Raw genomic sequence first — 15,656 nt, 5'->3', positions numbered from 1 at the left:
TTTTGATTGCTCCTTATTCCACTTTTTGTGAGGCAGAATAAAAAAAAAAAACCGCACTACAGGAACTGTTGGGGTTTTGGTTTTTTTTTGTTTTTATTTACACACGCTATATATATATATATATATATATATATATATATATATATATATATATATATATATATATATATATATATATATATATATATATATATATATATATATATATATATATTAAAAATATGAGATAGATATGATAGGGATAGATATATCTATATCTATCAGTTCAACATGCTTTAAAAGTGTTAAGATGGCTTTATTCTTCTGGTCAGTGTGATTTACAGTATATAGTTTTTTTGTTTTTTTATGTTTTGCTGCTTTAACACCTTTTAAAAAACCATTTTCTAGAAAAAATGTTTGCATTGAGCAATGGCTTTTTTATTTTTTCGCTGATGAAGTTGTATGGCGGCTTGTTTTTTGTTGGACAACATGACGTTTTCAGCAGTAGAATTTGTATTTATGACTTTGTTTATTGCGGTTTATTCCACTCTTTTTGTCAGCTGTATGATGAAAAGACTTAGTTTTTGCTACATTTTTATTTATATTTTTACAGTGTTCACTGAAGAGGTTAGCTAGTGTGACAGTTTTATAGATTGGGCTGTTACGGACGCAGAGATACCAAATGTGTACTTTTTTTTTTTTTTTCTTTTTTTACACAAATATAACTATTTATTGGAATAATGTCTTGTTTATTTTGTTCTTTATTTTCTGTGTTTTATTATTTTTATTCTGTCTGTATTGGTTGCAGTCAGCCTGTGTGACAGCGTCTGACTGCAACCAATCACAGGCGCTGTCTGCATGTCTATTATACACTGAAAATAAATAAAAAAAAACTTGGCGTAAAGGTCAAATTATGGTACCAACACAGATAAAGCAGGCTCCAGTCCCTAGCCATGCGCTTATCTTGGCTGCGTATCAGAATCGGAAGAACTGCATGCAGCTTTTTTAAAAAAAAAATAAAGAAATTTAAAGAAATAATATTTAAATACATAATTAAAAAAAAAAGTGTGCATTCTCCCCCCAAAATTTTGAAACCCAGCCTTGATAAAGCCCCACAGCTGGTATTCTCAGGCTGGGAACCCATGCTCATTGGGTCCCCTGCAGCCGCCCAGGATTGTTGCCTCCCTTTGATGCGTCAGTCTCGAAACTTTTCCTGGCTCTTCCTTATTGCAGACACAGTTAGAGGTTTCCATGGCTCTTCACCTGTGACCGCAGGTAACCTGACCTCAAGTGACCTCTGAAAAGTCAGTGACCCCACCTCAGGTGGGGTCACTGAGGTTAATGAAATACCCTGAGGTCTGGTTACCTGCGGTCACAGGTGGAGGGCCATGGAAACCTCTAACTGTGCCTGCAACTATCCTGAGTGACGCCACCGCTGATTGTGCTGCTCATTCAGTCTCATCCAGTCTCTCCCTGAAGTCACAGCTTGGGTTCATTTTCCATGATCGTGTTCTGTGATTTCAGATGTAGAAGAGCCAGAATCGTCGTTGGGTTCTTTTTATCTGTGGGTACCAGCACCAATAAATGTTTGTAATTTTTTGTAATATTTATATGATGAAATAAAAATGATACATTTTTAACCATAGAGGTTTTTTTATATTTATTAATCCTCATGCAGACTCTATCGGTTAATATATTCTTCTTGGATTGACCTTTTAATTACCATCTCAGTCTTGTATCAAGCTCTAATCCGGCACCTGTAGACTTCTATGGGAAGTATTGTGCCCTCTTTGCCGCCATTTCTATAGAGATTATGAAGCTGTTTTCCTGGCCGCATTGTTACTGTGGGAGAATATGCCCTAAAACAGCGTTGTGCGGCATACCAAAGGCGCCATAGTACAGAACTACACGCACCATAGGGGCCTTCCCATACCTTCTGTATTATAACTACTCTAGGCACCATTATTGCTCATGCACACTAGAGCTTGATATGATTCTATAACTGCACAGTTCATGGTCGCCTGGCAGCTCTAAAAATGGCTACCATATATAGGCTTGATGCCAGCCACTCTGTTGATCAGATCCCAGCGGTTACTCTGGCCTTCAAACTTTAACACCTGTACAAAGATCTGGACGCACAGGTGCACCTGAGTTGGACCATAGTGTAGGCTTCTGGTCGGTGCAGGCGTTTTCAGGAAGCCGGTCAGAACCAGGAGGTCCAGTAAGGTACATAAGTGGAAGGCAGAAGAATAGTCAGGAAACAGGCTGATGTCAAAAGAGGATTAGCAAAGGTTAAATAGGCTGGACAAAAGATGTGAACTAGGGCTGGTAAAACTCTCTCAGCTCCCAGAAGCGAATATCTGTAGTGTGTGATGGTCCATAGACCAAAGCAGTGAGCCGATATGCCAGGTGGACAGCACACTCGCCCATTTTGTTAGACTAGACTGTACTACAGGTCCCAGCCATGCTACTGTCTCTGGCTGAACATAGCTTATACCGCCAGAGCCTCTGGTCTTTACTTCTCCTCCATCACCCACAAAATGAATAATGGAAGCAAACCTCACAGGAGCAGGTACCGGAGGAGAGGTGACAAATTGCGTAAAAAAAAACCAAAAAAAAAACCACATTACTGATTTAAAGAGAACCTGTCTTGAGATGTCCCCATTTAACCTCTTAATGACTTATAACGTTGTATGTACCTCATGAGTCTTCTCTCTGCCTTTCATGCAGGCTCGCACGCCTGCATCTTTCCCTGCAGATGAAGGCTGAATTATTCGGCCTTCATCCACCTCGAATTGCTGTGGGTGGAGTGGCATTTAAGGCACCTCAGCAGGGGGCCGCACTGTTCTAACCCCTCATCTGTGCTTTTGCAGCGTGATGGAAGGATACCATTGTGTTGTTACAACCGTCAGGGGCAGCTGTGGCATTGCTGTATATAGAACAAGTGATCAGATCATTGCAGGTTCAAGTCCCTTAAAGGAACTATTTAAATACAGTAAAAAGTAGATAAATGTTTTAAAAAAAAATGAAAATATAAAAGTTTAAATTACCCCCTCCCCCTTTACCATATTGAAAATTTAAGAAATAAGAAAAAATGTATTATAAATACACACATGTTATAAATTAATCCGATCGGTAAAGAGCGTAAAGGGAGCAAATGTCAAAACGCCAGAATTGCAGTTTTTCAGCCGCAACGACAATGTATTCACACCGCTCCAGATCCAATAAATGAAAACGTTATGGCTATCAAGGCACAAGTAAAATTTTTATATATATATTTTTTTGGGGGTTGTGTGTTTTTTCTTTTTTTTTTTTTTTTGTTTTTGTTTTAGCACCAATTTAAAAAAAACAAAAAACTGTTTGGTATCTATGTAATTGTACTGACCTAGAGAATCCTAATGCCAGTCTAGTTTAATCTTAACATGAACACTGTTAATAAAAATCCCAAAAAGCAATTGTAGAATTTCACTTTTTTTTACTACTTTGACACACTTGTATTTTTTTCCCCTCTTACCATTACATTATATGATAAAATGAATGGTGTCATTCAAAAGTAAAACTCCTCGCCAAAAATAAGCCCTCATATGGCAATATCAATACAAAAGTAAAAAAGTTATGGCTCTTGGAATAAGGGGAAGAAAAAAATGATAGCGCAAAATATGAAATCGCCCGGTCCTTAAGGAGTTAAAACTGTCCTGACCTTATTTTTTTATGCTAAATTTGCTTTTTCCAGACTCACTATTGCATCCCACAAGTTTGTGAACCTTCTAAAAACATCTCCCAGGTTATATGATGAGTGCTGAGCTGTCTGCTGGGTGTCTCCAGGCTATCCTCGCGCCCCCGATGTGTGCCTCCTAAGGCTACTTTCACACATCCGGTTTGAGCACTGCAGCTCAATCCGGCTGTGAAACCTATGCAACGGATGCGGCGAAAATATCGCATCCTTTGCATAAGTTTTTACATGCGGCCCGTCCGTTTTTTTCTGGTTGCGGCATGCTACTGATCATGTGCAGTGAAAGAAACCGCATGCGGCGGCCGCATGCGTTTTTTTTTTCCGCATCACGCCGCATCCGGCGTCCATAGGCATGCATTGAAAAAATGCGGCGCGATGCGTTTTTTTTGCCGGAGCAAAAAACGTTGCAGGCAATGTTCCATCCAGCCGCGGCATCGGCTAAATCTGCCGCATGCGGCAAAAACCGGACCGAACGCAAGCCCATGCGGCACAATACAGCACTAATGTAAGTCTATGCAAAAAAAAAACGCAACCGGCGGCAAAAAAAACGGTTGCGGTTTTTCTGCAGAGCTCCGTATTGTGCCGCAGAGCAAAAAACGGATGTGTGAAAGTAGCCTTACACTGTGCTGCCTTTGATGTGGATGCGTTCCTGGCTAAACAGAAGACTGGTGCATGTACATTTACTTTTCTGGTAATGCACGTCTGTTCGTCAGAGGCCGTAGTTATCAAGCTGACATCAGGTGTTGATTGTGATATGGACACCCCCCCACCGGACCATTCAGCAGCGGTCATTAGTAAGGCTGCTTTCACACATCCGTTTTTTGCAGTGCAGCTCAATTCGGCTCAAAAACCTATGCGGCGAAAAAAACGGATCCGTTGCATAAGTTTTTCCATGCGTCCCGTCCGGTTTTTGACGGATGCGGCTTGATACTGAGCATGCGCAGTGCAAAAAACCGCATCCGGCGGCCGGATGCGGTGTTTGCCACAGGACGCCGCATCCGGCGTCCATAGGCTTCCATTGTAAATTGCGTCGCATTGCGCCAGATCCGGTACGATGCGGTTTTTTCGCCACACAGAAAAAAGTGTCAGGCAACGTTCCATCCGGCCGCCGCATGGGCTAAATATGTCGCATCCGGTTAAAAACCGGACGCAACGCAAGGCCATGCCACACAATACAGCGCTAATGCAAGTCTATGCGGAAAAACGCAAGCGGCGGCAAAAAAAAAAAACGGTTGTGTTTTTTCTGCAGAGCGCCGTATTGTGCCACTCGGCAAAAAACGGATGTGTGAAAGCAGCCTTAGCAGTCTGGGGGATCTTTTCAATATGTGTTTCTGGCTGTGTGGATGTAATAGACAATTTGGTGCCTAAAACTGTGTTGTGAGTATTGTATGGGGAAACCCTTTGATTTCGGTCCACTTCCAGCTAGCACACTGTTCACTGGAGGATGTGTAATGGAGACGTATTAAGTAGTTTAATGACACTTGCCATTAACTCCCTCTGTGGCCCTCACGTAATGGTCTGACGTACGTTACCCATTACCAGCCTAAATTGAAGTGAGCGGCCAGAAACTGATGAGTTCCCTCTGTTGTATCAGATGAAGGTGATTCACAATGCGGAGCCTGTGTGTACTATTTGTTGACCACTTTGTTCTTTTCTTCGAGCACAGCAAATATTTTCTTTTCCTTCCCTGCTCATTTATCTGCTAGAAAGGATGCGTGCGGATTTCTCCAGTCGGATTGATTTTCAGAGACCAAGCATTAATAATAAGGTCATCCATGCCTTGAGAGCCGTGCATTAAGTGACAGTAGTATGGCCCTTTTGTCATTCAGAAGTGTCAAGGCATCGCATGGCCGTCCCACAAAGTAGGTAGATGGGGTCTTTCAGCTGCCACAGTCGGTGCCTTGATGTCTGCCAGAGTAACCTGGAAGGTATTTGTGTTGTCAGTCACGGAGACATCACATTACTTTAAACTGTAACACAGCCTATGTGCGGTTAGCCGTCTTATCCATCAGCACCAGCAGATGAAACCGTACATCATTTTAATGCACCTATTAAGAATCCCTCTGTAAGGAGACAGACTTAGGACTGGTGTGATGCAATGAAATACAAAAAGAGCTTCTGCTTTTTAACAATGTGTCTATTTTTCATTATACAATTTAATTACCATTTAGCATCTTAAGAAATATAAAATGAAATAAAAGCATGCAGGCATTTGTGAGTATACAGTAATGTTATAAGATGTATTATATCAGTAGTATTTATTCTATTACTGACAGTACTGATTGCTTTGCAGATAAATGAGAAGTTTGCCATTAACCTGATTGCTGAGCAACCTGTAAATGAAGCGGATAACAGAATAGTATCCTGTGATGGAGGAGGAGGGGCGCTAGGTCATCCCAGAGTATATATCAACTTGGTGAGTACATCTACCTAATGGTCAGAGTGGTAATGGGGTTAATAGTAATGAATTGGGCAGTGTTGTGGTCCTAGGCTGAAACCACCAAGGACAACATCTGCAAGGAGTTTGTATGTTCTCCCCGTGTTTGCGTGGGTTTCCTCCGGGTTCTCCAGTTTCCTCCACATTCCAAAGACATACAGATAGGGAACTTAGATTGTGAGCCCCAATGGGGACAGTGTTGATAGCTGTAAAGTACTATGAAAATAATTGTGCTATATAAGTGAGTAAAATAAATAAATGAAATCTCGTCTGGGTGCCCAAACACACAGCAGTGGTGTGGCTACGCCAACGCGTCCTGCAGCTTTACTATGCATTGGTGCAGTTCTTAGCTTGGGCATTTGTACACGTGATGTTAATGTCCGTCATGGATGTGGAGCAAATCACCAGATGTCTGCTCCAGTTTTTAGTTTGCTACTAAAAATAGTAATGGGTGCTATAATTTGATTTATTTCTGTGAATGGTGAGATTCACTGCTAATCAAAAGCTCCTATTGGGGATTATTGTACCCCGTGTAGCTGAGCATGAGTCATGTCCTGACTGATATATCCACAAGGCTTCAATCAAGATGAGATGGGTGGATGTCTTCAGGTGGAAGCTTCTCTTCGTTGTTCATCTTAACTCTAAATGTTTCAGACATCAGACAGAATTTCTACCTACTGAGGTGCCCTTCCTTACTGAGGTGCCCTTCCTTACTGAGGTGCCCTTCCTTACTGAGGTGCCCTTCCTTACCTTTTTTTTCAATAACATCCCTATTTTCACTGTGGCAAGTTTTCCTTTTTGCTCTGAAATGGTGAACAAAAAAACACTTCATTTTATAAACATGGCTTGGCAACATAACTCTTCAGATCAGAATATGGTGTAAACTAAACTTCTAGGTTTTTTTTTGTTTTTTTTTTTCTTTTTTTCCTCTGTCGGAACTGCGTAAGGATATTTTATGTGATGGACTGTCCTTTTTATTGTTACTATTTTGAGGGTACAATATTGTGATTGCTTTTTATTGCGTTTTTGGAGAAGGTGTGAAAAATAGAGGACACCATAATAATGAATTGACAGTAATATCTAGACATGGGAGCATTTTTTTTTTTTTTTTTTAATTAATCTAATGGAAAATTATCTTCTTCATGATTTAACTGTGGTATGCAATATTTAATTGCAGGACAAGTCCATTAAGTTCTTGTAGTAAAAACATGTCGCACGGAGAATATATATCACTTGTGTTTTCTTTATCCACAGTAATAAATGCTTTAATGAAGACAGGATTAACAATCGGTTCTTTCTTCTTCTTCCCAACAGGACAAGGAAACAAAGACTGGGACTTGTGGATACTGTGGACTTCAGTTTAAACAGAAGCATCATCATTAGCCGTCAATCATTAGTGAGCTGTATATTGCATTTGTCACATCTTTAACTATTAAATCTGTTTAATCAGACCTTGCCTCTTATTTTCCACTTTATCTTTTTATTTATTTCAGGTTTCTTTAAATTATATCACATGGAAATGTTGCACAAATGTAACTGAGAATTAAGAAAAAAAATACCTAAACAAACTGATGGGATTCAACTACATGCACACAAAACTCAAGTCAAAATGGCCAAAATATTGTTAGTCAAGTATTGCTCTTTTCTTTCCTTGTAGTAGTCAGTAAAGCATGTTTCTGGTACAGAATACCACAAACCAAATGTTTGCCATTCAGGGCCATCCCTTTATTTTTGCAGACAATAAAATCTAGACATGAATCTCGCTCTAGTGTTAAATTTGCAGTTGAAAAAGAACAACACACTTTAAGGGGTATTCAGGTTTGTAAGTTATCCCCTATCCACGGGATAGAGGGTAACGTCTCCGTCGGTCAGTCTGCTGGGACTCCCACTGATCCAGGTCATGGGCCCTGCTGCTCCATTCATTCTAATGGGAATGCTGAAGACCAGCTGATCCAGAAGTCCCATTAACTCCCCTGCCAGTTTTGACTTTCATGAACATGCCATTTTTTTTTTTTTTTATTTTTTCAATTGTGACCAGTGTCTCTTTATGTTCTGATAACTCTGGAACTTTTCAATGGATCATATTGATTGTCACTGTTTTTTCATGACATATTGTACTTTATTTTAGGGGTATATTTAGGACGATATATTTAACCCCTTCACGACCGCGGGCAGTAAAATTACGTCCTATTTTAACGTGACTTAACGACCAGGGACGTAATTTTACTGCCTAAACTTCATTTGATTGCCGTGGCCATAGCAATGGCTTTCAAATGATGTCCCCTGCTGTTTCTTACAGCAGGGGACCTTTGCTTGACCCCAGGGGGGGTGGCATCGCCACCCCCCATAGGCGATCGACGTGATTGGCTGTTCAAATCGGAACCGCCAATCACATTGATCACGCTGTTTTCGGCAAAAAAAAATGCCAAAAATAGTGTGATCTTATAAAATCCAGCTAGGACCGGAGCTGCAGCAGCTCCGATCATTGGCTGGAAGCAAGCAGACACCGTGGCCCCCCTGCAGCACTGATTGGAGCGATCGTGCGATGACGCGCAATCGCTCCAATCAGTGTGCAGTGGGGCGGTCTGATCTGCCGGTGGCCGCCCTCCCCAGGCCTGTGCTGGTCTGGGGACCCTCCCCCAACATGTCTGCAGCGTGCAGCACTGGCTGGTACTAGTGGTACCACGCTGCCGCTGCTGTCACGTCACGGAGCGGGAGCGGTGAGTATTGTGCTCACCTTGCAGCCCCTGCGCGTGCCCCCCTGCGATCTGCCCCCCCCCCCCCCCTCCCGACATCCCTATCTTGCCCCCCCGACATCCCGATCTGCCCCCCCGACATCCCGATCTGCCCCCCGCCATCTCTATTCTGCAGCTCCTCCGGTATCCCTCCTCCCCTGCTCTCTTGCAGCCCCTGCGCGCTCTTGTGATTTGCTCCTGCGCGCTCCCGTAATGGCCCCTGCCCGTGCCCCCCTGCGATCTGCCCCCCGACATCCCGATCTGCCCCCCCAGACATCCCGATCTGCCCCCCCAGACATCCCGATCTGCCCCCCCAGACATCCCGATCTGCCCCCCCCGACATCCCGGTCTGCCCCCCGACATCCCGGTCTGCCCCCCGACATCCCGGTCTGCCCCCCGACATCCCGATCTGCCCCCCGCCATCTCTATTCTGCAGCTCCTCCGGTATCCCTCCTCCCCTGCTCTCTTGCAGCCCCTGCGCGCTCTTGTGATTTGCTCCTGCGCGCTCCCGTAATGGCCCCTGCCCGTGCCCCCCTGCGATCTGCCCCCCGACATCCCGATCTGCCCCCCCAGACATCCCGATCTGCCCCCCCAGACATCCCGATCTGCCCCCCCAGACATCCCGATCTGCCCCCCCAGACATCCCGATCTGCCCCCCCAGACATCCCGGTCTGCCCCCCGACATCCCGATCTGCCCCCCCAGACATCCCGATCTGCCCCCCCAGATATCCCGATCTGCCCCCCCAGACATCCCGGTCTGCCCCCCCAGACATCCCGGTCTGCCCCCCCAGACATCCCGGTCTGCCCCCCCAGACATCCCGGTCTGCCCCCCCAGACATCCCGGTCTGCCCCCCCAGACATCCCGGTCTGCCCCCCCAGACATCCCGGTCTGCCCCCCCAGACATCCCGGTCTGCCCCCCCAGACATCCCGGTCTGCCCCCCCAGACATCCCGGTCTGCCCCCCGACATCCCGGTCTGCCCCCCTCCCCCGTGATCTCTATTCTGCAGCTCCTCCGGTATCTCCCTCCTCTGCTCTCCCCCTCCCCCTCTGCTGTCCCCCTCTGCTGTCCCCGTCCCCCTTCTCTGTCCCCCCGACGTCCTCTTACCTGTCTTCACCGGCCGATCACATCTGCCTCCATCGCTGGGTCCTTCTTCCTGGGTCTTCTGCTGAGCTGTCCAACTTCCTGCCTGCTGGCTGCTGCTGTAAAGCTGTTCCTCCTGCTAATCCTCTGGGTACTGTGAGTATAACTTTTTTTTTTTTTTTCTTTTTTTTCCTCTATCCCCTTTCTATTTTTACACCTCGTGCGTCCCGCCGAGCGCTGATCAGGGATGCAGATAACGTATCTGCATCCGTGGTCAGTTTTCGGCGGGACTTTTTTCCCGTATTCCCAACGCTTTTTGTATCGCATCTGTCCGTGCGTCCCGCCGAGCGCTGATCAGGGATGCACATAACGGATCGGCATCCCTGCTCAATTTTTGGCGTGACTTTTTTTTTTTTTTTTTTTTCCGTATCCCCAGCGCTTTTTGTATCTCATCCGACCGTGCCTCCTGCAGCGGCCGATCAGTGCACCGCGTCTGTGCGTTTGAGAAGTCAAATGGCGTTCCTTGTCTTCTGAGCCCCGCCATGCGCCCAAACAATTGATTTCCACCACATGTGAGGTATCTGCGTACTCGGGAAAAATTGCACAATACGTTTTATGGTGCATTTTTTCCTGATACCGTTGTAAAAAGAGAAAAAAAAAAAGCTACCTTGTTGCTGCAAAAATTTTAAAAAAAAATTAAAAAAAAAAATAAATAATTTTCACGGTTCAACGTTATCAACTTTCAGTGGAGCCCCTGGGGGTACAAGGGGCTCACTAAACATCTAGATAAATTCCTTGAGGGGTCTAGTTCCAAAATGGGGTAATTTGTGGGGGAGCTCCACTGTTTAGGCACCATGGGGGGGGTCTAAAAACGTGACATGGCGTCCGCTAATGATTCCAATCAATTTTGCTGTTAAATGGTGCCCTTCTCTTCTGAGCCCCGCCATGCGCCCAACAATTACTTTCCACCACATGTGAGGTATCTGCGTACTCAGGAGAAAATGGACAATACGTTTTATGGTGCATTTTTTCCTGATACCCTTGTGGAAAAAAAAGCTACCTAGTTGAAGTTTTGTGGTAAAAAATTTTTTTTTTCTTTTCACGGCTCAACGTTATAAACTTCTGTGAAGCCCCCAGGTGTTCAAAGTGCTCATCAAACACCTAGAAAAATTATTTGAGGGCTCTAGTTTCCAAAATGGGGTCACTTGTGGGGGAGCTCCATTGTTTAGGCACCTCAGGGGGTCTTCAAACATGGCGTCCGCTAATAAGTGCAGCTAATTTTGCATTCAAATGGCGCTCCTTGCCTTCCGAGCACTGCCATGTGTCCAAACATTTGATTTCCACCACATATGAGGTATCTGCGTACTCAGGAGAAAATGGACAATACATTTTATGTTGCATTTTTTCCCGATACCCTTGTGAAAAAAAAGCTACCTAGTTGAAGCAACAGTTTTGTGGTAAAAAAATTTTTTTTTTTCTTTTCACGGCTCAACGTTACAAACTTCTGTGAAGCCCCCAGGTGTTCAAAGTGCTCATCAAACATCTAGAAAAAATATTTGAGGGCTCTAGTTTCCAAAATGGGGTCACTTGTGGGGGAGCTCCATTGTTTAGGCACCTCAGGGGGTCTTCAAACCCGACATGGCGTCCGCTAATGAGTGCAGCTAATTTTGTGTTCAAAAATTCAAATGGCGCTCCTTGCCTTTCGACCTCTGCCGTGCGCCCAAACAATTGATTTTTACCCCATATGGGGTATCAGCGTACTCAGGAGAAAATGCATAATAAATTGTAGGGTGCACTTTCTCTTTTCTCCCTTGTAAAAATGAAAATTTTATGGCTAAAGTAACATTTTTGTGTTAAAGTAAAATTTTCATTTTTTCCTTCCACATTGCTTTGGTTCCTGTGACGCACCTAAAGGGTTAATAAACTTCTTGGATGTGGTTTTGAGCAGTGTGAGGGGTGCAGTTTTTAGAATGGGGTCACTTTTGGGTATTTTCTGTCACCTCGACCTCTCAAAGTCACTTCAAATGTGATGTGGTCCCTAAAAAAAATATTTTGTAAATTTTGTTGGAAAAATTAGAAATTGCTGATGAACTTTGACCCCTTCTAACTTCCTAACGAATAAAAAATTTCTTTCGAAAATTGCGCTGGTGTAAAGTTGACAAGTGGGAAATGTTATTTAGTAACTATTTTGTGTGACATATCTCTCAGATTTATGGCCATAAATTTTCAAGGTTTGAAAATTGCGAAATTTTCCAAATTTTCGCACAATTTCCTAAATTTTCACAAATGCAAAAAATATCGGCCTAAATTTACCACTGACATGAAGTACAATATGTCACGAAAAAACAATGTCAGAATCGCCAGGATCCGTTGAAGCGTTCCAGAGTTATAACCTGTCAAAGTGACACTGGTCAGAATTGCAAAAAATGGCCCGGTCATTAGGGTGTTTTAGTGGCCGGGGGTGAAGGGGTTAAATATTGGAAATTTGGTGAAAATTTCGCAATTGTCACTATTGCCTTTAAACCAGAGCGTTATGTCACACACAATAATTAATTATATTTTCCACATGTCTACTTAACCTTTAGACCCTTGTGCTGATGTAATCGGCAATTTCTAATTTTTCCAATAGACTTTTACAATAAGTTTTTTTTAGGGACCACATCACATTTGACATTTTTGAGACAGAAAATACCCAAAAGTGAAACAATTTTAAAAACTGCACCCCTCAAAGTGCTCAACACCACATCCAAAAAGTTTATTAACCTTTTAAGGGCATCACAGGAACTAAAGCAATGTGGAAGAAAAAAATATATGGAAACATTTCCACAAACATGTTACTCTAGCTTAAATTTTGCATTTTCAGAAATATAACAGGAGAAAATGCACCATTCAATTTGTTGTGCAATTTCTCCTGTGTACACAGATAACCCAAGTTGAAGTAGTGGAGAACTACTATTTGGGGGCATCGTAGGGCTCGGAAGTTAAGGAGCCCCATTTGACTTTTGGAGTGCAAAAGTGGCAGGATTAGATAGTAGATGCTATGTCGTGTTTGCAGGGCCCTTGATGTGCCTTAACAGTGGATACCCACCACAAGTGACCCCATTTTGAAAACTAGACCCCTGAAGCAATTTATCTAGAGTTATGGTGAGCCCTTTGAACACCAAGGTGCTTCACAGAATTTTATAACTGTGAGCTGTGATATTAAAAAAAAAAAAAATCACTTTTTTTAAGTTTTGTTTTAGTTCCAATTTTTTTATTTTTCCACATGGGAAACCGAGGAAAATGCACACTATTTATTCTGCAATTTCTCCTGAGGTTAGGTATACCCTATACTATATGTGGTGGGAAACTACTGTTTGGGTGCATGGCGGGGAGTGCGTGCCATTTTGGCTGGAATGGATTTGGACATACCACAACAGCAGAAACCCCCACAAGTGACCCCCTTTTAGAAGCTAGACCTCTCAATGAATTCATCTAAGGGGTTAGTGAGCATTTTTAGCCCTCAGGTGATTACAGAATTGTATAATATTGGGCTAAGTAACTGAAAATTGCCATTTTTTTTTCCGACTAAAATGTTGCTGTAACCCAGGTTTTTAATTTTCAAAGGGGTAATGGAAGAAAGTAAACTATACAATGTTACAAAATTTCTCGAGTACAACAAAAAGTGCGATTTGTGGTTGAAATCTACTTTTGAGGCACAGTGCAAAGCTCAGAAGGGAAAGACTGCCACATAGTGCAGATTTTGCTGTTATAGGCAGGGCTGTGGAGTTTGTCGGTATAAAATGCTCCGACTCCGACTCCTAAAATATATAATAAATTGGGGACAGTCGTGTAATGCGGAATGTGCTGAAAATGTTTTCACAGGAATTTGGGAAACTTATAAATGGCTGTTCTATTCCTGATCTAACGCTGCATTCACACAGTGCTTTTGCTGCGTTTTTTTGAGGTTTTGTTTTTCAGCTTCAAAAGCAGATCAGCTTTTTAAAAACCTGCATCACCTGAAAGGTTTTTGAGCTTATAAATAATGCTTTCAATAGAAAAAGCAGATTAGAAAAACGCCACACAAGCTGACTTGCATATTCTCTGAGGATCCTCACAAAACGCTGTGTCTGAATGTCCTATCTTAAAACCCATTGCCTTTGCTGAGATGCCCAGAGACTGCATTTCACTGAATTATTTTGCCATCAATGTTCGATATGTTTGTGACAAGAAAGAAATTATTAAGACTCTGGCAGTAAAAGCTAGTAAAGCTCATCACATCAGCCAGTTTCTTCAGGCCTAAGGCTATGTGCGCACGTCGCGTAAAAACATGCAGTTAGGCTGCGCTTTGTAGCGCAGCGTAACTGCATGCGTCCTGCGTCCCCTGCACAGTCTATGGAGACTGCAGGGGCCGTGCGCACGTGGCGTTTAAGAGCGCTGCGCTTCGGCTACTGCCGAAGCGCTGCGCAAAAAGAAGTGACATGTCACTTCTTTCCTGCGCTTTGCCGGCAGCTCCTGCTCTGTCTATGGCAGGAGCTGCAGGCAGAGCGCATGGAATCGGCGCTCACTACGGACATTTCTGCAGCGATCTAAAGCGCATATGTGCTCTTCAGATCGCTGCAGAAATTTCTGCAGGGCTTGTACGCAACGTGCGCACATAGCCTTAGTGGAAAAAGTTCTGCAAGATTAGGAACGCAAAATAGAACAGGTTCTTGCCATTGTAACGAACAATGCTTCAAACATAAGTACAATTAAACTGATGAATGAGAGTAATAAGCAACAGCTAGAAGAAAATTTAGGATTTAGTATGTGTGATATGGAAGGCCACAGTGCTGTTCATGTAACTGAGGAACAAACAGATATTATAACAGAAGAACAGCAAAATGATACTTTAGGATTGGATGATCTTGTTGAAGCTGCTTCAAAACACTTTCATATTCATCACATGCGCTGTGTTGTGCACACGCTGCAGCTGGCAAGAAGAGATAGTCTTTCAGGTGACTGGAGCATGTGACCTGGAAGTTGTGGTGCTGCCACTATACTGTATCGTACTGTACTGGCGTGCGCCATATTCGCCAAACTGGCGAAAAGCTGGATGTGTGAATCTGGGCGGACATGCTGGAAATCTGATTGGAAAAGTGAGGAAGTTGGTTATTGCCGGCAGAACCCCTAAAATTGATTCCATCTTGAAGAGACTTGCTGGGAAAGGGGCAATTGTTGATCAAGCCCTCGGTGGGGCAGCACTTACTTAATGACTGAGCGATTGCTTTAACTAAAATCGTTTCTTATAGATATGGTGAACCCTCAAGTAACCTTAAATGAAGGTCAATGGACACAGGTAGTTGAATTGAAGGAATTGCTTAACCACCCATTTACCGTGACTAAAAAATTACAAACTGAGGATTTAACTCCTGGCATTTTCATAAGGGAGTGGAAGAACTTGCTATTTTGCCTGTCCCAAAGAGGAGGTTTAATCGCAGATGGCATTTCTGCATCAATGAAACGGAGAGAGACACAGCTATTGGGAAATAAAATTCTTCTGGCAGCTCTTTACGTGGACCCAAGTCATCATATACTGCTTGATGATCAACAGCTTACTAAAGGAAAAGACGCTCTGAGTGAGGTAGCAGTTAGGATGAGCAGCTACAGGACTGCCAGGCGCAAGAGGACTTGGGGACCTGACAGTGCTACTGCTGCCATATCTTCATCCT

General features: G+C 43.4%; 1 protein-coding gene across 1 annotated transcript in view; it reads left to right on the top strand.

Annotated features, from left to right (window-relative positions):
* The window catches only part of NDUFS6 (NADH:ubiquinone oxidoreductase subunit S6), a 44,537-nt gene extending 36,937 nt beyond the window's left edge, over positions 1–7,600 (top strand). The window contains exons 3-4 of the mRNA XM_075316532.1: positions 6,006–6,128; positions 7,464–7,600. Of these exons, the coding sequence (XP_075172647.1) occupies positions 6,006–6,128; positions 7,464–7,532 (192 nt within the window). The 3' untranslated portion in view covers positions 7,533–7,600. The remainder of the gene's footprint in view (positions 1–6,005; positions 6,129–7,463) is intronic.
* The last annotated feature ends 8,056 nt before the right edge of the window (positions 7,601–15,656 follow it).

The sequence above is a fragment of the Anomaloglossus baeobatrachus genome, chromosome 6 (assembly GCF_048569485.1).
Source record: "Anomaloglossus baeobatrachus isolate aAnoBae1 chromosome 6, aAnoBae1.hap1, whole genome shotgun sequence".
Lineage (NCBI taxonomy): Eukaryota > Metazoa > Chordata > Amphibia > Anura > Aromobatidae > Anomaloglossus > Anomaloglossus baeobatrachus.
This window is presented reverse-complemented; position numbering and strand designations above follow the sequence as displayed.